Below are 26,062 nucleotides of genomic sequence, written 5' to 3'. Positions count from 1 at the left end.
TTTTTGCTTGTGATGAGCAAAAGTGAAGGAAATTTGCTTCTAGAAGAAGAGGCATTCAATACAAACAAAATGGTCTTGATCAAGAAGCAGTTAAAATCCTTAATAATAGCTGAGGGATGGAAAATTCAATATAAAGTGAAAATATTAAGGAACTTTCAAGAAAAATAAAGCTACTGCATACTTGGGGATGATTGTTGTTATTCTTATTTACTCTTCTAGAAGAGATGATCTGTAACAGAAAAGGTAAATAATTCCACTGTTCAATATTGTACAGAGTTCTAGGATAATTCAAGCAATTCCCAAAGCAATGATTTTTACTGTTTAATGCAGTGTTTATGTAGCATTTTTGTCATTAGACTTCAAGTTCTCAGATTAACTACCTGATTTACATGCCCACACCTGTTGGAATATTATGAGTAAGAGGAAGGCAGACATGGATACCCATGTCAAACCAACTGTGACAGTCCTGATTTTAGTGTAGCACCCTAAACTGAGGCTAGAATCTTCATTCTTTGTGGTTAATCAGTGAATTTTTTTTATTCCAGTTCCCCAATAACAGAAACCACTTCCAAATTGGGATAGTTTTCCATAACTTCGAGTAGCGAATTCAAGTACCTGAATGCAATAAATTGAGTCTTGAGGCAATAGAAACAAAAAAAGAGTTTACTACCAATGTCTAACGTGTTTGAGCAATTTCACACCTCTTCATGATACCGCTTACAGCCTAAATTGGGTTTTGTATCTGTTGATAAAACCTTGGAAATGCATACATCAATATTATTCTTTTTGAGTCACTGAGTTACAATATCCTGAGCCAAATTGTCTTCTTGAGCCTTTATTATGTTTTCTGCCATTAGTTCAGAAGCACTTAATATGCAAGGTTAAAATTGCTTAAAAATATTACAATTTTATAACTGGAAATACCTTTGAGTGTATAATGCATGAAATTTGAGTTAAAAAAGATGTATTTTGGGATTTCACTTGAATAAATTTTTGTACTCTGCAGATGGAAAAGGGATAAACAGAATAAATATATCAACAGGCAGTGACAAGAACTTCTAGGGGCCAGTTTGTCCTCCTAGACCTTCGCTCAGCATCTCCTTCTGGCAAAAGTTTGAGTAAATAGAGATTTTCATTATGTTCTGAACTCTTTCAAACTCATATTATCTGAAACAGAACAAGCACATTCCTGAACTGAGAAATTTACATTGAGACAACCTTGCCTTTGGTCAAATCCAGTCTTTCTCATTCATCATATTTGTCTTCTCATTTCTGCAACTCATGAGGGTAAAAAGTTTTACCATTCCACTTCCACAAGATTGATTTCAATTTCCAATTAGAAAGCTAATTTCTAGTCTAAACAGTTCCTATAGTTTTTTAATGCAGCTCTAGCTGCATGTCAATACAGAGAATAAGTTAGCATGGAGAAAATGAAAATGAAGTTATAGCTGGGCTCTAACAGTACTTGTGTGATGCCTGGAGACAAACACATCACCAGCACCTGAAGGTTTTCTCCATGGCAATTATCATCTGGGATTTTACAGTGTTTTTGTATGGTTATCTGCTGAAAGTCTCTCTTTCCCACTGGTCTCTAGGAGGCCAGGTCCAAGCTTGCTTACTCCTGATAACCTGTGGCAAGCCCTGTGTTTGGTAGAGTATTCTCCCAAAAATCTATTTGTTGAGGGAACTAATAAATGGACTAATGCATAAATAATAATGTGTGCTGTAATAAATGTGGGTGGAAAACGTTGGAAACACAGGAGAAGAAAGGACAGGAGAGATTGGGAAGGCTTCATTAAAGGGCAAACGTGTTGAGCTAAGCCTTGAAATGTTGAATTTGCTATGCTGGAATAGGTGAGTCAGAGCACAGGCTTCAAACCAGCCTGCCACATGCCAGCTCTGTAATCCTGAGTACAGTTTCCATATCTTCTATTGGTGGTAGTTATAGTACTTGTCATAAGAGTGTAGTAAGGATTAAACAAGATCACACATATAAAGAGCTTATGTTTGACATATCCTAAGAAATTATTATGCTTGTTATCGTTATTGGACAAAGGCAGCAGAATGAACAATGCTGAGTTATTAGGAAGGGGATGGAGGAGTCAAAAAGAAGAGAAGTGGAATGAAAGGTTGGGTGACTAAAGGATGGTCAGAGTAAAGGAAGGATAAATTAGACTGTCATGAGGAAGAGGAGCAGGTTTTGGGGGTAGAAAATGAATTAGTTTGAATTCACAGACTGGTGCTTTGACTCATCATAAGGTGAGAAAAAACCAATAAATGTCCTGGGGAAACTCCCTCTATATTATCTTTTACCTTATACATTACTTTTTGTCTTTTGTAATCATAAATCCTCTGGGTAGAAATTACATTTTATAAAGCGGCACCAATACACTATTTCCACATGTGGAAATGAACTTTTCTAAGGTCTTTAAGAATATAATCAGGTCAATGGGTTTATTGTTCCTAACTGGTGTACTTTAAAACAGGCTTAAGAAAGGCTGGAATTTTGATTATATTCAACTTACTCTCTTCTGTGTCTGGTATTCCATCCAGGACAACCTGTCCTATGCTCTAGAAAGATGCCTCTTTGGACGGCTTCTCCAGACTCCTTTACCTTCTCAGTTCCTTTTTTGAGTTCAGCCAAGGGTTGGCCTTGACAGGAAACGGGAGGATGGAAAGAGAGAATGGTAGACACATTACTCCCTCACACCCTTCCTAATTCTGCAAAGCTCTGGCAGGAGCTGTGTCCCTCCAGGACTGTTTCCCCCTCGGCCATCCCTCCCCCATGTTCCTAATTCTCACTGGGCCCCAGAAACTCCTTTCTTCCCTTGTCTCTTTGGACCCTAGGGATGGCAGTGGCTTCCACTATTTCTGCCTCTGGGAGCCTGCCAAGCCTTTGTTTGTTCAGATTCCAGCTGCACCTCTTCACTTGTCCTTCCAGTGAACAATTTTCATTTATAAATAAATAGATGAAAATCAAACAAATAAAATGTGCTTAAGCTTTCTTCTAGTAAAGACGATTGGAAATTTTTTTTCCATCTATGAAAATGTTTAAAGCTTTCCCTTGAAAGTGGAGTTAGCATGCCACTCTGCTCTTCAGTTTTTCCCTTGATGCCATCACTTTAAGTTGACAGTGTTTACAAATTGAGAATCAAATTGTGCCTCAGCCGGGCAAGATCAGTTTAGCTTGCGACACACACTGAATTCTCTTGGCAGTAATGCATCACTGATGTCGGGAGCTGCTAGAAAACAAGTGTAGTTTCTTAAATGATGGTTTCTAACATAGATTTGTGAGGGAGATAAAGATGAAGTCACCGAGCCCAGTTTAAAGAAGCCAGCTTAAACAGTGGGTGTGTTTATGTATGTTTCCATTGAAAAAATATATAGTGCTCGGCTATGATGCAGGCCTACTGCATTTCATTAGGCTGCATTTCCCCTTCTAGTTACTAATAAAGTGTTTTGCTAAAGTTGTTATTTTGTTTCCTTTCTTGATGCATACGGTAACCATGATATTTTATAGTCTTTACTTATGGTTGGAACTTATAACAACAGAAGCCAAATATTGGAATTCATTTGAAATTTTAGCCTATATCCGATCTTAAAAAACTACAATAACTATAATGATTGAGACTCAGAGCAACCATAAATTGACCTGCCATGGGCTTGAGAACTATTCGGTTTTTTTCATTTATCACGTCATCTCTTGGATCTTTAGCACACGAGACAAGTGAAGAATCATTTCTAAGAGCCTGCTGACTAGTGGTAAAAGTAAGCCAAGTCTGGTGCTCATTATAAAATGGGGTGAAGATGTTAGAACTGTGCCTTTCTCCCTACCAGGATCTGTATTCCTGCCTTGCCAACTTTACTTTCTCAGAACCATAAGGGAGCCCCGTGCATTCATCTTCACATGCATAAATCTTCTCTACACAATGCCTACCAAGTGGCCATTCAGACACTGATTGAACACTTTCATTGTTAAGGAACTTGTTACTTATACAAGCATTCTCTTCTACTTTGGAAGATTCATTTTTACCTTCGGGACGAGATCTCTTTCTCCTGCTTCACCTGTTGGTCAGAGACTACTCCCATTTTTTCCCTCACGCTTACTATGTGCTTAATTGGCCCTCTTGCCTCTTTGCATGGGTGTCTCTGTGAGATGGTAGCCTTTTATGTTCTGCTCAGAATAGGGCATCCTTTTGAAAATAGAGTGGTGACATACTGCTCTGGCTAGTGAATTTGAGTTATACAAATCAGAGCAGAAGCTTTCAGTACCCTTTATATTCATCTATATAGAGGTGGGTCCTCAGACAAGAAATAGACTCAGGTACTTCACTGAGCCTTGCTTTCTAGGTTTAGAGCCTATAAAAGCTTAAAGACATTTCCAGGCAGGAGAAGCAAGATCAGTTGGTATGAAATGGTGATTCTCAAATTAGGGAGAGACAAAGGACTCTTCAAAGGACAAAACCTGGAAACCAATAAGAGGGAGGTAGATAAGATTACTTATGTGAATACACATTGTATCTATCTCCCTTTAGGTTATCTTATCATGCATTACTCTGCATTTTTGTCCTTATTTGGTCCCTAACCCTTAGGAAAGTTTCCAGTTTAGTGTAAGCGATGCTGTGAGAAATTAAGGGAAGGGTGACCTGGCCACCTTCGGACTCTGTACAGGGAGCAGTGCCTCGAGGAGCCCCTGTGTTATTGGCACTATGTTCAGGGAGTGATTCCCAAGTAGGAGGTAAAATCTTAAGGAATGAAAGTCAAGTCATCTTTCCCATGTGGAGAACCTTCTTCCACTGCCATTCTTGCTTTAGGATTTGATCTTAAGAAGCAGCAGATAGTGCTTCCTTGGACATATGGAAAACCATGCATCAGAGACTTCTTCTCTCTATACTATCTAGTACTGCCTCACAATCTTCTCCTCTTTACAAAAACCACCTTAAGTGGTTACAAACCTTTTTATAAGATGTCCCTATTATTTACGTATATATTGATCCATTTCTTTAGGACACCCTCTAGTCTGACTGCCATACATTTTACATGGTTCACATAAGGAGTTTCTGGGCCACAGGGTATTTTGAGAAACACCTCAGGTGTGTAGGCACCTTAATATAAGGCTAATTGGTCTCTGTTTATTGGGCACTTCAGCAAGGCTCAGGGTACCCAGGTGAAGTGACACCTCTCCAGGCTACATTAGAGCACTTACTATTTCCCCAGTGCACCACATGCTCTCAGGCCTCTGTGGCAGCTCAGGTTGAGCTCTCTGCCTGAGTGTTATCCCATCACTTGTCCTGGTGACAGCCCACTCATCTTTCAAGGCCGTATGTTCTCTGACTTCTACCCTTCCAACCTTCCCTGGGGCACCTTTTTCATGGTACCCACTTGTCCCAAACTTCTACTCTAGCAATTATCACATGGTTTTATAACTTTGAGGGTTCATATCTGTCTACCTTCAGTAATTTTTTTTGAGGACAGTATTTCCTTTTTTTAATGTGTCTAAAAATCAGTACACTCAATATCTACTACTTGAAGGTGCGCAATAAATATTTGTTGAATGCGCAAATGAATTGACAAATATGTTTCATTGTTGAGTATCTGTCTTAACTAAAGTTCTCATAAAGCAAATTATTCTTGGAAAACTGAATTAATTCATATTGGTAGTGATACATTTATATATGGATGTTGTCTAATATTTTGAATTTTATAAGTAACGACTTTGTGACATTTAAAATAATTGTATCTGTAGCAGTGTAATAGTATATACTAGAAAATGCTTAAGTGCTCTTTGGTTTAGAAATCTGTTTTTATTTTTGGAGCTGTTTCTTTATTGGCATGATGAACTGTCAAGAGACAATACCATTTGCTTAGGGCAAGAGGATTGGTTTAATTTGTCATCTGAATGTCATTGTAGCCCATAATTCTAGCAAAACTAAGGGAATTCAAATGTGAAAAATGTAATATGAGGTTCTTTAATCTTTTGTGGATTTTGGAACAAGTTAATCAAGATTTCTTTTTTTTTTTTTTTGTCTTTTGTCTTTTGTTGTTGTTGTTGTTGCTATTTCTTGGGCCGCTCCCGGGGCACATGGAGGTTCCCAGGCTAGGGGTTGAATCGGAGCTGTAGCCACTGGCCTACGCCAGAGCCACAGCAACGCGGGATCCGAGCCGCGTCTGCAACCTACACCACAGCTCACGGCAACGCTGGATCGTTAACCCACTGAGCAAGGGCTGGGACCGAACCCGCAACCTCATGGTTCCTAGTCGGATTTGTTAACCACTGCGCCACGATGGGAACTCCTAATCAAGATTTCTAACTCTGATAGCTTTATTTTTGAAACACTTATAATCTTGCTTCCTTTTTTTTTTTTTTTTTTTTTTTTTTGGTCTTTTTGTCTCTTTAGGGCCATGCCCACAGCCTATGGAGGTCCCCAGGCTAGGGGTCAAATTGGAGCTTTAGCCTCCGGCCTACGCCACAGCCACAGCAATGCACAATCCAAGGTGAGTCTGCGACCTACATCATAGGTCACGGCAATGCAGATCCTTAACCCACTGAGCAAGGCCGGGGTTTGAACCCATGTTCTCAGGGATGCTAGTCAGGTTCATTAACTGCTAAGCCACAACGGAACTCCTAACCTTGCCTCTTTTAGAAGAGTCTGTACATTAATCATGATGTTCAATGAAATATCATGTAGATAAAACTTTTAGTAAACATCGTCTGGTAATCTAAGAAGTAATGTTACCATCTCAGCCACTGGTCATAAATTTGACATACTGATTTTTCTTGGAACTCCTGTAATGGTAGCCAAAATGTAGTACTCACTCTGTGCAAAAATAATTCATTTTACTTACTGAGTGCCTACCACATGCAAGGAATTCTGTGTTAATTAAGTCAGGAAATACAGAATGAATGAGACACAGCCTTCATGTTCAGTGAACTTGTAGGCTTTTAGGGAGATTAGACATCTACATGTCTAATGTAAGTTCTATAAGACAGATGCTGAATCTGGTTGGGAGAAATAGGAAAGACATCTTGAAGCAAATAGCATTTGATCTGGTTAAGACTTCAACAGACAGATTGTGTTCATTGGATTTCCTCCAATTACCAAAAGCAGAACTGTGCTCTCTCTCAAGCTCCCTCACTTAATGTGCCTTACTATAAGGCTGCACAGGAAGTAGGAAGGGCAGGAAAACCATCTCAGCAGCCACCAAAGTGGGCCTCATGGAGAATCAATCCCTAGCTATGGTAGCATTAGAGCCCCCTGTTGTCTTACTAGAAGTGAATATCTTTTGCTGCCTTCTCCAGTGATGTGACTGTAGTCACTCAGCTTTTTCTCCATCTTTGCCTCTACAGCAAAGATAGAGTGCATGTGTATACATTTCTCCCTCCTCTAGAGAGAAGATCTGTCTTAGCTAATCTCTATTCAACAAGGAGCACGCCCTGCCCAAAGCTCCTGCCAGCCACCTCTTAAGCTGCTTGCCCCATAGATACCTGCTTGTAGCTTAGGGACTCATGCTGGTGTAATCAGTTGTGGGAGCGCAAGGGAGGTCACATGACGTAGAGCAGTACTTCTCAAACTGTAATGCAGGGACCTTGTGAAAATGCAGTCTCTCGTTCAGTACATCCGGAATGGGACATGAATTCTTTATCTCCACCAAGCTCCCAGGTAGTGCTGATGTTGCTGCTCTTCCAACTACACTTCAAGTAGCAAGGATAGTGAGTGGTGACCTCTGTTTTGAATAGAATTACTCAAAAGGCATTTCTCAGAAGGCATTACTCAGATGGGATTTTGCGTGGAGGAAGACGCAGTGTTAATGTCTACATGTGTTTTATATGAGGCCAACCTTGAATATGGTTAAGGTTGGAGTGAGTAGGGTATTTTCACACCAAACAATCAGTAAGTAATTCAGGTGCAGTCTTTGAATCATAAGGTTGTTGGGATTGACTATTAGTTGTTGTTATTTTAATCCAAAGCAAGGCAATAGTTATGTTAATGTTTTCAGTGAGAGACAGTAAGCAGAGGGGTCGGAATTTGAGTTTTTTATCTTCACTTGAGAGCTTGATGCAAAACTGCTTTCACAGTTTGCCACCAAGTCTATGTTTTCTGTACGGATTGGCAGTATGATCTGTAGTGGAATGTGGGTGTTCATTTGTGCAGTTGGGAGCCATACTCCTTGGTATGGACCCTAAGCATCAGATTCCTTATCATTCTGGTACCTTAGGAGACTCATATATTTCTAATTGTCTTCATCAGAGATCCATGGATATGATAGTTCAGCATTTGGTCACAAAGATCCTTGAACCCTTTTTTTTTTTTTTGTCTTTTTCATTTTTCTATTTTTATTTAAGAACTTTTTCCCCATTCAAAAGTCTGAAATGTATTTAGGTCTTTAATCCTCCTGGAATTGAGAGTTGTGATGAAGTGAGATAGGGGTCTCATTTTATATCTTGTTCATAAGGATACCCTATTGTAGCAGACTGTTCATTGAAGAGACATTCTTTTTTTTTCTCCATTGCTATGTATTGCTACTTTTGTCATAAATCAAGTTTCCAAATATGTGATAAAACTGTAAAGAAAAGGAAAGTGATTGTCATAAAAGTCAGGCTAGTTGTTTCCTCAGGAAGGAGGCATGGGAGTGTATTTGGTAAGGGCCTGATACCATTCTGTTTTTTGCTGTACATGATGAAATGTCTGTTCAGTAATTACTTACCTTTATATTATACTTCAGGATATAATTGCGTTATATTTCCTAATAGAAGGGCTAATTTAAAAGTAAGCCAATAGAAAAAACACATTGATGAGACGAACACTAGCATCTTTGGAAAGTGAGTAGGTGGCTATTCCCTCAGCTGTGCAAAGACGGGGACACAGAATCCACGGTGACAAGGCACAGATGCAGCAGTAATGGGCAGAGACATTGGTTTGACGGTAGCCGGGAGCCCCCGAGGGTGGGAGCTTCTACGTCAAGTAACAGTGCAATCCCCTTCCAAATCCAGCCACACGCACAGCCAGTGGCGAACACCCTTGAACCTTTATAATGTCTGACATCTTTCAAATTAATCCCAGTTTCAAAGCACCTGTTACAGTCATCCTTCTATTCATTTCATAAATATAACCTAAGACTGACTGATTTAAAAAAATCTCTTTGTTTTTTAAAATTTAACAGCGCTAGAGTTCAGTGATTTAGAACTAGGTACAATGTCTGATGGAAGAGAACTGAATTAAATATTCAAGCCCTTCTGAAATAGTGGCAGAAGCATGAGGAAAAGAGAGTCTTTTTTTACTTCTTCCCCATTTCATTCATTACATTCAAAAATTCCATTTATATAGGCCCCATGTGATATTTACATCTATTCTTCATTGTTTTTGAATGATCATTTTACATTGTTTTATTATCTGGAGGTTACCCACTTTCACTCATTCTTCTTACTTTAGAAATAACTTTAATGATCAGAAAAAGTAAAGCTGATTGTTTTAAAAAACTAAATAGTATAATCCCTTAAAAAAAGGGAATCTACTAATCTGAGTAAAATCTTGAAAAGGATTTTCAAAATTCAGCGTACATTGATAGTCAGGTAGAATTCTGATTTACTGAGTAGATTAACCACATGACCTTCTTTGACTTCTACATTTTGATTTTCAGTCATCAAAGCAAGAATGCTATTTAACATGAGGAAGTGTTTGGGCACAGTTAAAAGAATGCTGGCCTTGGAATCTGACAAACTTATATTTATTTATTTTTTTTTTAACTTTTATTTATTTATTTATTTTTTTTTTTGTCTTTTGTCTTTTTGTTGTTGTTGTTGTTGCTATTTCTTGGGCCGATCCTGCGGCATATGGAGGTTCCCAGGCTAGGGGTTGAATCGGAGCTGTAGCCACCGGCCTACGCCAGAGCCACAGCAACGCGGGATCCGAGCCGCGTCTGCAACCTACACCACAGCTCACGGCAACGCTGGATCGTTAACCCACTGAGCAAGGGCAGGGACCGAACCCGCAACCTCATGGTTCCTAGTCGGATTCGTTAACCACTGCGCCACGACGGGAACTCCTGACAAACTTATATTTAAATGTCTTCTTAACACATGCTTGCTATGTTTCTTTGGGCAAATTATTTAATCTCTATGAGCACTAGTTTCCTCAACTGTAAACTTATGTAAAACATAAGTGGAGTTCCCATCGTGGCTCAGTGGTTAACGAATCCAACTAGGAACCATGAGGTTGCGGGTTCGATCCCTGGCCTTGCTCAGTGGGTTGAGGATCCAGCGTTGCCGTGAGCTATGGTGTAGGTCGCAGATTCGGCTCAGATCCCAAGTTGCTGTGGCTGTGGCGTAGGCCGGTGGCTACAAACCCAATTAGACCCCTAGCCTGGAAACCTCCATATGCCGTGGGAGCGGGCCTCAAAAGGCAAAAAGACAAAAAAAAAAAAAAAAGTTTATACCCACTTTGCAGCATTATTTTGTTGACAAAAATAAATAACACATGTAATGAAGCAGTACAAACACTACCATATCACAGAATTTCCATAAATAGAGACACAAAAGATTTTTTAAATTTTATGACAAAGTACTAATTAGTTTTGATATAAAGTAAAAGTATTTTTGTTGCTCTTATTAGCATAGAAAGAACACTGTCTATTCTAGAAATAAGTAAATACTGCAGTGCTTTGAGTTAGAAACAGAAGAGCTGTGATTATAATTGCTACTCAGGTACCTTGGAACCACGATTGTCAAAAAAGTGGTTTTCCAAAAAGAGGGAAAGTTGTGATATTGTATACAGTTTACCAAAAGAAATTCTAAGTAATCTTCAAAATGTAGTCAGTCAGTTCACTCATGCTCAGTGAAGTAATACACAAGAACACAGAGAAAGTCCATTATCGTTGTTTAGAGTGAGACATTTTATTAATTCACCTTAATCAAATGGGGCTGAGAAAATCAAGTTATACCCATATATTTTTAGAAGTGAGGACCCAAAATACTGTGTGAGAATGGAATACTTTACTCTTATTCAAAATAAAGGAAATCAGAAAAAATGTCTTCCATGTCAAGTGGAAGACAAATATTTTCAATGAACATACACACATGTTCTCACAAACACTTCCACATAGTGAACATATAAAGATGTCTTCTGACGGTTTCCTAGGTAAAAGCCTTAGGACTACCATACATAATATATTTCTAATAAGATCCTTGGTATTATTTCTAGAATTAAACTCCCTTAGATTAATAGCAAACCAGAGATATCCACTATTTTAGATGGTGTTTCATAGCAGATGCTGAGGTAGCTGTTTATTTGCCAGAGTGTTTTTCATTTGATGAAGCATCTCTAGGGCTTTGATTTCATAAAAGTGTGTGTGGCCTTTGGTACGGAGAGCAATGGAAATGCCTGGGAAATTGGTTCAAGGGACAGGTGGATTCAAGGGCAGCAGCCTGAGTGCAGATTTGGGGTGTTGTGAGCCTTCATATTTCACTCTGTGCTTCATTCTGAGAGATTTTCTTAAAATCTGGTTTCCACAATATCCCAAGTGTTCAATTCCAATGTGACCTACAAACAGCCAAATCACCCATGCCAAAAGAATCCACTCCTCCTTTAATAACAGAAGAGTCCTACCATATTATACTTTTGGGCTTGCACTGGGGGAGGTATTTTATGTCTGGACCAATTATAGCCTTTCAGCTAATTTCCCTAAGCATCACCATTCTTATCTTTTTAGATACTTTAAATACATCTGCTAGTACTTAACATTACTTTTCCTTACACAGATCCAGTGCCCCACTTGCCAATTCGTCTGGTGTTTTAAGTGCCACTCCCCTTGGCACGAAGGTGTTAACTGCAAGGAGTACAAAAAAGGAGACAAATTGTTGCGTCACTGGGCCAGCGAAATTGAGCATGGGCAGAGGAATGCCCAGAAGTGTCCAAAGTGCAAGGTGAGCCAAGCTTTAGGAGGAAAGGATAGAAACCTTTGCTTCTGGATATCACTGAAAAAATGCTCTTTCCAATATTGAAGTGAATTCTGTGTATAACTTTCTTGATGTGGGTGTGGAGAAAAAGAATATTTGCAGTTTCATTTTAGAAGAGTAATTATATTACATAACTAAAATGAAGAATTCATATATATAAACAATGTGCATTCTTATTTGCATTACATTTCAGAATTTAAGGAGGCTACATATAAATATGGATCTTAAACTTCAAAATTCTTATTTTCCATTTAAAAACGGAAATGTGTGTACAGGAATGAAGCCAGCATGAAAATGATATAAAAATATTGTTTCTAGTTTGCCAACATGTACTATAATCACTTCTCAATTAGGTAGGCTCTCAATGCTTAAAATTCTTTGTTTTTTTCCCCCCTCTGCCATTGCTTATCACTTTAGGATGACATTAAGCTGACCGTTTCCTTTATTGTAAATCTGCTAAGGTAGAAGCTAATAGCTAATATAAGGACTTTATGAATCCTCTTTTTCAGTTTTCTCTTGATAATCATGCAAGTAATTAGCAGGCAGTTGAGCAGAAACCTAGATGTTAAAAGTCAACCTTGCAGACAGCCAGCAAACAGTCTCCTATAGAGAAATCAGCAAAAAAACCCAGCCAGAAAACTTTGAATTCGATGCTTATAGGATAGAGATCTGTTGAAGTTTGAAGTGTTTTTTTTTTTTTTAAGCTCACTTTAAAAAACTATGTGTGTGTATGTATATGTATGCTCTGCCATATATGGTTTCCATTTTTTGCCAAATTTATTTTTGGAAATCATGTCTAAACTGGGCCTAGTTTTCTTTCAAGCACAATTCTGCAATTCCTTCCTGGAGACAACACCAAGGTCAATGAAATTTGAATCACTAGAAAATTTTTAAAAATTAATCATGTGTTGGAGTTTCCATCGTGGCACAGCAGAGATCAATCCAAAAAGGAACTGTGGGGTTGTGGGTTCAATCCCTGGCCTCGCTCAGTGGGTTGAGGATCTGGCATTGCTGTGAGCTGTGGTATAGGTCACAGACACGGCTCGGATCCCACATTGCTATGTGGCCTACAGCTACAGCTCCGATTAGATCCCTGGCCTGGGAACCTCCATATGCCACTGGTGTGGCCCTAAAAAAGGACAAAAGACCAAAAAAAAAAAAATTAATCATGTGAACCCAGACTGAAGTATATATTCTGAAGCCTATAAATGACCATAAATATTCTGAAGCATGTAAATGACCATAAATATAATGCACAGGTTAACTACACCAAATTCACATACTAGTTTGTACATAGAGTAAATAAAAGCATTGCCTGAAATAACATACTTTATTCTTAGCAATTGGAAGCAATTTTTGAAATAGTTTGGATGGCCAGGTTCTCTGAAGAGTGATGTCTACAGATATTTTGAGCTAAAGGTTTCTTTGTTTTTCCTATAGAAGGCAATTTCATCCACAATTATCCTTTTGGTTGTAGGATTGCTTGCAATCACTGCATTAATTGCTCAGTACACTTTTTCACCCTTTGAACAATGAGAAAATGAGGTCTTTTCCTCTTTCTCTTGCCTTTTCACTTTATTCAGAGCTGCTGCTCAGTTTCAAACTGAATAAAGACCAGTTGGAATTTAAGAGTGTTGTTTAAGTCATTCTGCTTAACTCTTTGTCCATAAGTATACTTTATGTCCTTCTGGAAAGCAGTGAAACAGTCACCAGAGAGCCTGGTTCTAAATGAGGAATACTTTCCTATGACAGGGAAATTCTGAATGAGTTGAGGTAATACATAAAAACATACAATTGTTACTTAACTCCTCAATCTAACATTAAATGGACTCTTATGTATTGAAAGAAAAAGCACCCAACTGTAAGGAATTTACTGAGTGCACTAACAACTTCCCACAGTTTTAGCAAATATAAATAAAGTTAAGAGAAAGCATACATGCTGCTTCTAAATTGAAATAATAGCTAAAAGTGTGGGGTTTTCAAAGGAATTACCTTTTGAAAAGCTGAAAGGAAAGGAGCCAAGGAACTATGAAATTAGTCTACACGACTGTCTTGTAGCAGAGAACCTACTTTCTGGTGAGCTTCATGTTCCATAAAATTTATGTCAGTTTAAGTCATGTTTTATGACTTGTTTTGAACACAGAATAATTTTTTTAAAGCACAGGACTTTAAAGTTCTGCATTTTCTTAAGATTGTGATTTTTTGTTGTTGAACCATAAAACTGTATTTTCTCTCATGAAACCTTTCCATTCTTATAATAGAAATCCAAAAGAAGATATTACTCAATGAATTAATATTTATTTTACATTCCAAGGCTTATAATTTGTTAACATTTATAAATCTGAAAAAGATGCTAGGAGTCTATGAAAAAAATTTCACATAATGCTTTCAGGTGAACAAAACAATTATCATATATTTTCATATGAGTATGTTTTCAATAATAATCAAATGTGTTTAAAATTTTGTTGTGACCAAAGTACATTGATGTACTCTGCACGGGTTTATTTGCTTATATGGATTCATAATTTTAACAATTATTTTGACTTTTTGTTTTCTTTGGGGGGGGGTTGACCACCCCCCAGCATATTGAGTTCCTGGGCCAGGGATCAGATCTGAGACATAGTTGTGGCCTACACTGCAGCTGCAGCAACACTGAATCCTTAATCCACTGTACCAGGCAGGGGATCAAACCCACGTCCCAGTGATCCTGTTACACTATAGCGGGAACTTTTTTTTTTTTAGGGCCGCACCCACAGCATATGGAAGTTCCCAGACTGGGGGTCAGATCAGAGCTGTAGCCTCCAGCCTATACCACAGCTCATGGCAACGCCAGATCCGTGACCCACTGAGTAAGGCCAGCGATCTAACCCACATCCTCATGGATACTAGTCGGGTTGGTTACTGCTGAGCCATGATGGGAAATTCCTATTTTTATTTTTAAATTATTGTTTTATTTATAAAGGTCATGTACCATATGATTGAAATTTGGAAAAGAAAGAGAAAGAATTCATCCAGAATCCTACCCCTCCAGTATACTAGGTCTTTTCCCAATTTGAATGACCTTAAAAAAAAAAAAGTAATTTCTAGGTCCATCCACATTGCTGCAAATGCCATTATTTCTTTCCTAAAAACTTATGATTTCCAAAGGAGACAGGTTGGGGGGGTGGGGGGATGGACTGAGGGTTTGGGATGGAAATGCTATAAAATTAGGTTGTGATGATCGTTAAACAAATACAAATGTAATAAAATTCATTGAGTAAAAAAATAAAAATAAAGAATAAAAAATAAAATTTTAAAAGAGTTTAAATCGTAGTATGCAGATAATGTGATATCCTTTGTATTCCCACTTAACATGTCAAACCTTTCTTAGGTTACTAAATAGTTTTCACATTTATTAACTATGTAATATTTGCTTAAATATCCTTCTGCTACTAGATACCAAAGCTAGCTTTGTTTGGGTTTGGGATTTTTCTAAAATCTATATATTATAAATAATGTGTGGATGATATTTACCTTGAAAAATGTATTTTTCCGTATTTTAGACCTTTAAAAAGCATGTATTTCTAAAGGTAGAATCACTGGGTTAAAGGATATCAGTGTTTTCAATATTTGGTACATGGTGCCAATTTGCTTTCTAAAAAGATTGAAATAATTTATAATTCCACCAGAAAAACTTGAGAACCTATTTCTGTATGATCATTTCTCATTAGCATTTCAAGTATTTTTAAAATGCAGATTTAATAGTTTAAAAATATTTTCTTCTTGTATCTTGAGTTGTCTTGTTTGCTTTTAGATTGAGTACAAATTCATGTATTTTAGAGTTTGAAATGCCCCTTTTTGAATTATCTGTTCATATGCTCTGCCCATTTGTTTAGGTCAGGTTAGGGATATTTTTTATTATCAGATTATATAAGCTCTTTATTTGAAAATATTAATTCCTTTCCTGACATTTTCTTTTCCATCTTCTGTTACTTTCTTTTATATCCATAACAGATTGTGGGGTTTTTTTTGTTTTGGGGGGGGTCTTTTTTTTAACTTAATTGGTTTGTATTAAAAAAAAGCACACTATAAATAACTTGATCACATATGCAAGGACAAATATTTTAATGCTCACTCTGATTATCTGCCAAAATTCAATTATAAATAATAATTTTGATTTTTCAGATAAGTTAAATTCCCTTCAGAATACTATACTGTATACTAAACTGTAATCTAAAGCTCATTATAGGAGAAATAACAATTATAAGCTAATGAAAGAAAAGTTTATTTGCAATACTAATTAAAATAATGAATTAATTATCAAACTTTGTGTGGATTTGAAAATTTCACAAAAGCATAGTCATTTAACATTCACTGGTACAAGCACAGAATTTTCCTGAAAAATTAACAGCAAGAAAATCGGGGAGTTTATAAAAGAGCTTCAGTAGATACTAATTTGATGTATGTTTAGAGAAAAATTCAAATCAGTGGGTAGGGGGACACAATTTGTTTAGATGATTTTAATTTGGAAAAAAATTAATGTGGGATATCTAATGCATAATAAACACCAATATAAGAAATGGGTGGACACAAGAGTTAAACTATCTAGAAATTAGACAGTTAAAAGGTAGAAAACAGATTACTTATCAAACTTCTGAATAATAGATGATTTTTTAAGATTAGGAGAAAAATATTTATAAAAGAAATATTTATATATATATATATATATGATATAAGTGTGTTTGTGTGTATGTTCTTTCTTTCCAAAAATAAAAAGAATGACATATTTGGTTAAATAAAAAAATTTAAATTTATTTTTAAAAATTAAAAACACATTTATAGAACATTTTTATGAAAAGTTAACAGCAGCATAGTAAGATCAACTTTCTTTAGCCATTCTTATTTGAATCTCATTGCTTCCTTAATTCCTTCAGTCACTTATGAGATACCTTTTTTATCCTAAAAAATGCTTTCTATTCTGTATAAATTCTTAACCTACCAAAATATATGTAATTTTTAAATGTCTTTCTGGAAAATAGTTACCACAAAACTAAATCTACTTCATAATAATTTTCAGTTTCAATTAAGTTTAAAATAAGTAGCCTATTTAAATTTTGTTGGAAGTATTAGAATATTTGCTCAGTTTTATGCAAAAATTCATTTTGACACTTGTGTCAGAGCACAGATTAGCTGCCAAACTCTCAGGTTAAAAAGTGGGAAAATAAAAAAAATTATTAAAAAAAAAATGCTAAGTCAAGGAAAATGAAAAGAGAGTTGCACACCTAAAAATTAGCAAACATGAGATTATAAAATACAAAACAAATAAGTAAACGCATCTGTTAGCAGTTCCACTTGAACACTTTAAATTGTTAATGAAAAATTTTGGAAATGAGAGTAAGAGATAGTATTTTTTTGTATTGTGGTAAAATATATTACACTTAACCATTTCCAAGTGTAGACTTTTTAAATTTATGTTTTCACTTGAGAGCTTGAAAGACTTATACTATTCCAAAGTGTACATTGATAGTTCTTTAAATGGTAGAGTAATACACCACTAACTAAATTAAAACCAAAAAACAAAGTAATTATTTCACTCTTTCCTTTTTTCCAGAAAGCAGCTACCATATTAATTTTATTGTTTAACACATACTTTTTTAAAAAAAAAATTTTATTTAAAGGAAATTCTTAAATACGTGTTTTAATTTTAATTTTAATTTATTAATAAATGTGTGTTAGATCATAGCAAACCCCAGCTGGATGCTTCTAAATTTTAGATTTTAGAAGAAGAATTAGAAATCTCTAATATTATTCTGATATTATAATGAGCATAATTAAAGATAAAAATAATCATAAAAGCTTCAAGCATATGGATGAGAACTTTGTAAGAATGGTTAATGATCTAGTCTTCTGATTGTTCCTCAGAAGGTTTATTGCTAGTCAGTTAGTGTTAACTACATTTTATGTTTTAGATATCTCATGTTTTTCCATTTCAAATATTTTAAAAATGGGATTTTAACACTCAAAACCCCACAAAGACCAGATTTCTGCCCTCTGAGTATATATTTTTTAACACATGTATTTTCAAAAGAAAGATGGACATAACTTCAGGCTCTTTTACCCAGTAATTTGAGGCAAGCCAGCAGGAAGTTAAAGTTAAAAAATAATTGTGTGAAAAAGGCAGTATATAAAGTGTTATATCCTCAAAAATATTTCTGAAATATTATATTAACATTATTAAATATGGGTGGTAAATCCATGCATGTTATTATCTTTAATTTTTAAATGTTAGAAATAGCCATGATTAAAAATAAGTAAATAAAATCTAACAAGGGAACAGAGAACTCTAACATCACGGCTTTCTGGAGCTGCTTATACATCTCTGTTTGCCTGTGCAATCTCTAAGGATTTGTCTGTTTTATTTTTTTTTCCTTCCCCAGGCGAAAGTTAAATGTTGCTCAGATACTAGGCTTACTAAAGCAAAGTTGGAGTTAATATTTCTCAAAACAGTTAGCTTTTTTCTTACTTTTTTAACTTTATTAGCGTATAGTTGATTTTTTTGAGCTTGGAAAATTAAAGGGGAATTCCTCAAATATTCCCTACCCCAAATTACCCTCTTCCTTAATGTCAGATAAGAGAAATATTTATGTAAACATTTATATAATGTGATACAAATACAGTCCTAACCAACTAGATGACATACAGCTGACCACTTTAATTTTTCTCTTATGTAAATAATCCCATATCTCTATGTAGGACATTTTACAAAACATTGACTAGAGATAATGTAAGAGGCAGGATGGTCACTTTTCTTTTTTAAAAAGAAATGCCAAGAAATGAACAGGGAATGCTGAGTTCTGTATATGCCATCTATTTATAAAAATGCCTTTGTACGATGCTCTCTTTCTTTGTAGTGTTACCACAGTAGTAAAAATAGCAGTACTATCTAACACATACTGTTTTTGCTACATATCACTCTCCATTGTAGTTATACACATATATATCCTCAGATATGATACTGAGATGCTAGGTTCCAATGCACCATCCAGATCTTAATTATTAAGTGCCTTTTGATAAACTCCGAAGATGTTCCACAGTAACCATAAAATGATAGGCTCAGTAATATGTGGGTTATTACCTTTTTGTCTTCTTTAAATCTCAAAACAAAGTTGTGAGAAAGGGATAATTACCCCTCTTTCAAGACATAGGAACAGTTTCAGAGAGGTTAAGTAACTGGACCACAAGGCAAGCAGAGGAAAGTGAATGATATTCATCCTTAATTTACTATGAATTTGGAGTTAAAGGAATTTACCTGTCAAGATATTTCCCTTCAGATATTTTCTTCTCCTAAATCCTATAATAGGATGATATAGGCAAGAATATTCTAATTCAGAGAAATGATTAATTTGCTTCTGTTCACATCAAATTAGCACAAAGCCATGTCTGTGGGCCCTTACATCTGAGCTATGGCTGTGTAGCATATGGTGGCTGAGGAGGGAACTTAGGGTATTAGTGTTAATAGACAATCCTACACTTCTCTAGCACTTCACCCATCTGCAAAAGCATGCTGAGGGCTGACAACTGCTTTTATTTTATTTTATTTTATTTTTTTGCCTTCTTGCCTTTTCTAGGGCTGCACCCACGGCACACAGAGTTTCCCAGGCTAGAGGTTTAATTGGAGCTGTAGCCACTGGCCTGCACCACAGCCACAGCAATTCGGGATCCGAGTGAGCCGCATCTGCGACCCACACTACAACTCACGGCAATGCCGGATCCTTAACCCATTGAGCAAGGCCAGGGATCAAACCTGCAACCTCATGATTCCTAGTCGGATTCGCTAATGAGCAAGGCCAGGGATCAAACCTGCAACCTCACAGTTCTAGTCGGATTCTCTAACTACTGAGCCACCACGGGAACTGCTGACAACTGCTTTTAAACAGTGCCCATTATAGAAAATAAAATAGCCTCTCCTTGACTGTTAATTATCAATTTTTACTCTCCAGATTGCTTTAAGTCACTAAGTTTGAAGCAATGGTTATCACTGCCACTTGGTTTCTTGGAGTGCCAAAGCTAAAAGAGCCTGACTGATGGCAAATATTTTCTAGGATGAAAATTGTATTGCATCCAATGCCCTATTTTTATGCCTAATAACTTTAACATTTGTTTACTGTCCTGAGATTAAATGTATAATGTGAATATATAGAACATTTCATTAAAAATCAATATAGGAGTTCCCATTGTGGCTCAGCATTAACAACCCAACTAGTATCTGTGAGGACGCAGGTTTGATCGCTGGCCTTGCTCAGTGGGTTAAGGATTCCGAGTTGCTGTGGCTGTGATGTAGGGTGGTGGCTTCAGCTCCGATTCGACCCCTACCTGGAAACTTCCATATGCCATGGGGGTGGCCCTAAAAAGGCAAAATGTATATATAGTCCTAATTATAATATAAAATAAAAATAAGTAAAAATATAGTGAAATAGTATGTATTTCAACATGTAAATGCTCAGGTACCATGACATTAAAAGACAAAAAGAAGCAGTCAAATTTATGAACCCATGTAAAATGCACACATTTAGGGAGTTCCCATTGTGGCTTAGTGGATTAAGAACCCAATTTAGTGTCTGTGAAGATGTGGGTTTGATCCCTGCCCTAGCTCAGTGGGTTAAAGATCCAGCGTTGCCACGGACTGTGGTGTAGGTGGCAGATGAGGCTCAGATCCAGTGTTGCTGTGACTGATGTGGGCCAGCGACTGCAGCTCTGATTTCATGTGCCGCAGGTACCACAGTGAAAAAAAAAAAGCATAAATTTGGACTTAAGAAACTATGAAGTGAAGCTTAAATGTAATCGATGGCTATCCTTTTTGTTTGACATTTTAGAATGAGGACAAAATTAGTGTGTGTATATATATATATATATGCATATGCATAGTTACTACCTCAAGAGCAAAATAGTAAAATCCCCTTATAGGCTTTATTTTTTCTCCATAGCATCATATTGCTTATCCCTATTTAAAATAGTGGCTATATTTTGCATCATGAGAATAGGAATTTTGATCTATTTTCATTCTCGAGGTGCCTTCATTATTTGGAGCCATGCTAGGCACTGTGTAGCACTAAATAGAAAATTGTTGAATGAATGGATGTCATTTTTCTTTCCCAATTATATGTACTTTTAGTGAGAATCCCTTATGTGTTCTGTACCGCATAGTCCTTTTTCCCATGAAACTCACAGAAAGGGAGACACAGTCTCCACCCTACAGACGATAAAGCCCTGCTGCACTCCATAGGGATTTGCATGGAATATATAGGAGAGTTCATGGCAATGGGGACATCTCCATTCATCTTGGGGAATCCAGGGAGAGCGAGGTTGTTGAGGATTACTGGTTGGATTTGGGCATGGTGAAAGGTATCCATGGGTGGGAGTATTACATTCAAAAGAACAGGGCTCCGAGCCAGGAAATGAGTGCTATATATGGGAGCTATAGGCACTTTATGGTTCCTTTAGGGTAAGGCTCACAGAAGGAAGTGGTGAAAGGTGGGGCTGTAGAAACAAACAGAAGCCTGGGCTTTGCATGCAATGTTAAGAAAATTGGATTTTATCCTCCAGACTCAAAAGTTGTAAACAAGGGGAATGGTGGTATCCAATTTATAGTTTAGTTTAGTTGCTATTGATTACATGAAAGTAGTTGATGATTGTATGACCTAAGGTAGCAGCAGTGGCTAGAGAGGAGGACAAGGACTAGATAAATAATCTTGGAGCTAAAACTGCCTCATCTTGATGAATAGCTGGAGGTAGGAAGTAAGAAAAGGGTAACAACCAGATATTTAGCTTGGGTATCTAAATGGAAGGTTTTACCATAAACTGAGATAAAATAATGGAATGAAGTTAGTGTTGTTGTTGGGCTAAGGGGCCATGGAATGCTGATGAGCTTGGTTTTGCTTATTTGATTTTGAAATGACTGTAGGGCATACAAATGTGTATGGCCCCAGACAGTTGCTACAAACTCTACAGCTCAGGGGTCAGGTACACAATGAAAATTAAGAAATGAAGAAGTTCCCACTGAGGCTCAGTGGTAACGAACCCGACTAGGAACCATGAGCTTGCGGATTCGATCCCTGGACTCACTCAGTGGCCTAAGGATCTGGCGTTGCCATGAGATGTGACGGAGGTCGCAGACATGGCTCAAATCTGGAGTTGCTGGGGCTGTGGCGTAGGCCGGCAGCTGTAGCTCTGATTCAACCCCTAGCCTGGGAGCTTCCACATGCTGCAGGTGCGGCCCTAAAAAGACCAAAAAGAAAAAAGAAATGAGAGCCAGTGGAGGGAAGTTGAAACCATTTGAGTATGATAGAGATCACCCAAAGAGTATGTGCAAAGTGGTGATTCATGATCAGAACTAAGAGGTAAGTTAAGAAACAAGAACCTGAAAGAGATAAGAGGAGTACCTGGAAAAAAAAGTATCATTGAAGCCAGAGTATATCAAAGGTCAGAGGGAAGTGACCAACTGATTTAATCAGTGATCGGCTGATTAAATGACACTGAGAGGCAGAAAAAATAAGAATTAAAAACATGTTCATTGGATTTGGCAATTAAAGGGTCATGGGTAATACTCACTTGTTCTTTTAATAACTATTTATTGAAAACATGCTACGTGACAGGATCTGTGCGAATCCCTTTAATAAAAAACAAATAAGATAGATCTCATCAACTGAAAGAGTAGAGGGTTGGAACAGAGAGAGACAGATAGTTAACGAGTTTTAAAATGGAGAGTGAGAAATGCTGCGATAGGGCCGGTACAAGTTACTTCTCATTTCATGAATACAGTTCTCTGAATATGCTCCACTGGGAATGGTCTCCCTACCTCTGCGTCTTCCTAACTGGTGAACTTGTTCTTCATTTCTCAGATCAGTTGTCACTTCCTTAGAGACATGTCTTCTGAGCCTTAAACCAGATTAAGCTCCTTCTATTAAGTTTTCTTTTCATACCTCATTTTTTTCCTGCGGTAGCATTTATCATAGCTTATGCGTGTATTTATTTGTATAATTGGTTACATCTATCTACACCTTAGACTAAAAGTTCCTTCAGGGCAGAAGCCATGTCAGATTTTATCAATGAACAAATAAATATTTATTGAATGAATGGTTTCCTAGAGAAACACAGTTGATCTGAATATTTTCGTGACATGGGGTTGCAGTCTATTGAGGACGAACTGACAGGTGAGTAAGAAAAGCAGTGAGTATAGGGTATTCTTTTAAGACGGTTGGTTAAAAATGGAGGGGTGAGGGTGATCACTGGCTAGACAGTCATGTGTAATTAAAGAAAGGATTTATTAGGATGGGGAGACGTCTGAGCTATTAGCAGGCTAAGCAGTATACAGTCACAGAGGGGAAACGGGGGAGATGAACGGGAAGGAGGAGAAAACTGGCCTCTAGAGATTTCTGAGAACATAGGGTATGGGGTCAAGGGATGTGTGTAAAGAAGAAGGAAGAAAATAGAACATTAGGGGCTAATCTGTAGTATAGCTCTACCTTGAGGAATAAGAATTGAACTGTACACTCTTCTTCAAAGAATTTGTCACAATAAATCAATCATAAGACTGAAAGATATATTTGAAATTCCCTATAATGAAGAAACACTGTACACTAGAGGACAGTTAGTTATCAGAGCAATGGCTTTACGAAGCTAACATAGCAGGAGACATCAAATAGTTTTGAATTCAGCGTCTTATTTGTTTTTTGCCCTATAGTTTATGGAGGCAACCATATTTGACATGGCAGATGAAGATTCATTCCCCTTTTCTGTCCCTTCTCTTTCTTATCCGTCCAGTTTTTGATAGGTATTATTTTAGTTCTTTAGATTATCTTTTGCTGTTAAATAATGTCCTAAAACCTCTGTTCAATAGTCTAACAATTTCAGATGATAACTGAGGATCTAGCCCTCTCACAGTTTTTCCTGCTTCTTCTGTTTCCCCTTTCTCATAAGCCTTTGTTTTTATATTGTCTGATTTAATAACACTCACATTCTATTGTAATATAATGGTTAATACTTTTGTTTTTTCTAAAGGATGATTCTAATATTTGAAAACCAATTGGGTGTTTACATAGTCAAGAATATATCATTATGGAATGAGGATTACATTCCCTTGTCTATGAGATCACAACTTCTAGGAAAAATGCCCTTTTCATCTTTGCTCACTGTCAGTTGCAGTCATGCCACAATTTGTTATGCCTCATATTTGGAACTTACATGCCTTTCATTTTGTTTTGTTTTTACTGAAAGTTCTCATTGTTTTTCTTTCTTCCTTATTGGGTTTGAAATACTCACTTTATTTATCATGTCATTTAATATTTAGCTCCTCAGGAATTTTATTGCTTGGTATTTATTCCATTGTTATTTTTTGAAAATGTTCTTGAAGCCAGCCAGCTTTCTATTCTAAATTGGACTGATTTCTTTGCATCTCTTTCTCTGAGATTTCTTATACTTTTTCATATGTGCTAACATTGTCTTTCCTTGACTTGCACCTTCACTTAATGAAGTGCTTCCTTAAGTTATGGTCCCAGAAAAGGAACAGAGGAATCTTTATCATCTCTGGAATTGTTTTGGTTTTGCCCCCCATGTATTATTTATTTTATAGGCAGGCAAGAATTCCAGGTTCATTATATTTTTAACCATGTCTTTGAAGGCTTTGCATATCTCTTTGCTTTCTCAAAATCACTGTGTTATGGAGAACTGGTATAGTGAGCTAAGTAAAGAACTGAGAATTACTCATGGCATTTTTTAAAACTTTCCTCATTGTTGTTGCTTCTAATAATTCCTCCAGATATCCACTGAAACACATATATAAAAATAATTTTAAACATAGGGTAAATTATTTGCTGAGGACAGTAATACATAGAAGTTAATTTAGTTATCATTTCTTGCTTAAAGCATAAAATAAACCTTCAATTTTTTTTTTTTTTTTTTTTTTTTGTCTTTTCTAGGCCCACACCGGTGGCATAGGGAGGTTCCCAGGCTAGGGGCCCAATTGGAGCTGTAGCCGCTGACCTACACCAGAGCCACAGCAGCTCGGGATCTAAGTCACGTCTGCAGCCTACACCGCAGCTCGCGGCAACGCCGGATCCTTAACCCACGGAGTAAGGCCAGGGATCAAACCCACAACCTCATGGTTCCTAGTCGAATTCGTTAACCACTGAGCCATGACAGGATCTCCTGAAGCCTTCAATTCTTGATGAAAGTGGAGATAAATATCTGTGGGCAGGTGTGTACTGATTTAGTTATAAAATTGGGTGGAATTTTTTTTTTTTTTGCCTTTTTTTTTTTTAGGGCCACACCCACAGCATGTGGAGGTTCCCAGGCTAGGGGTCAAATTGGAGCTATATCTGCCAGCCACACCACAGCCACAGCCACAGCAATGCAGGATCTGAGTCATGTCTGTGACCTACACCATAGCTAAAGGCAACACTGGATCCTTAACCCACTGAGCAAGGCCAGGGATCAACATTCGTCCTCATGGATGCTAGTCAGATTCATTAACTACTGAGCAACGACAGGAACTCCAAAATTGGTTGGATATTCAGCAGTTCATTTATTGTTATTCTTCTGCCTTATAATTAAGTAGCATCTGTATGAAAATAAAAGGCTGAATTCTAGTTCTATTCTTCAGATAATTTGTGGCCATTTTATTAAACTAAATGTAAACAACTTGAAGAAGGCAGGTATATAACTTGATTAATCTCTTATTGTAGTCATTGATATGTCCTATGAAAAATGTCATAGATTCAAAAATGAACTGTGTTGTCTTTTCTGTCTACTACTACATAATACCAAATTCTTATTCAAGAAATATCTGGCATATCCCAAACATTTTATCTCACAGCTTGTAAGTATAAAGTGTAAATGTTATAAGCAACATTTAGTGTTTAAATATTCAACTCCTTGTGTATCAGCCATCCTTATTTGGTGTAGATGAAGAGAAGAAATCCCATGATTGGTAACAAATCAAATGGTGTTTGTGCTTTATGCTTAGTCAGTTTAATCTAATGGATTAGAAAGATCTCATCTGTCTTACTCTGTCTCCATGTCTTAAGTAAAAACAGAATTTTGATGCTGACTTGCAGGCCGCTTGGGTGATGCTTT

The 26,062-nt window shown here is 36.9% G+C and overlaps 1 protein-coding gene across 1 annotated transcript in view; it reads left to right on the top strand.

The window, feature by feature from the left end:
* The window catches only part of RNF217 (ring finger protein 217), a 127,764-nt gene that overhangs the window by 79,718 nt on the left and 21,984 nt on the right, over nucleotides 1–26,062 (top strand). The window contains exon 3 of the mRNA XM_021072754.1: nucleotides 11,756–11,920. Coding sequence (XP_020928413.1) covers nucleotides 11,756–11,920 — 165 coding nt within the window. The remainder of the gene's footprint in view (nucleotides 1–11,755; nucleotides 11,921–26,062) is intronic.

This window comes from Sus scrofa, chromosome 1, assembly GCF_000003025.6.
Source record: "Sus scrofa isolate TJ Tabasco breed Duroc chromosome 1, Sscrofa11.1, whole genome shotgun sequence".
Taxonomy (NCBI): Eukaryota; Metazoa; Chordata; class Mammalia; order Artiodactyla; family Suidae; genus Sus; species Sus scrofa.
The sequence above is the reverse complement of the archived record's forward strand: the minus strand, read 5'-3'. Positions and strand labels throughout refer to the sequence as shown.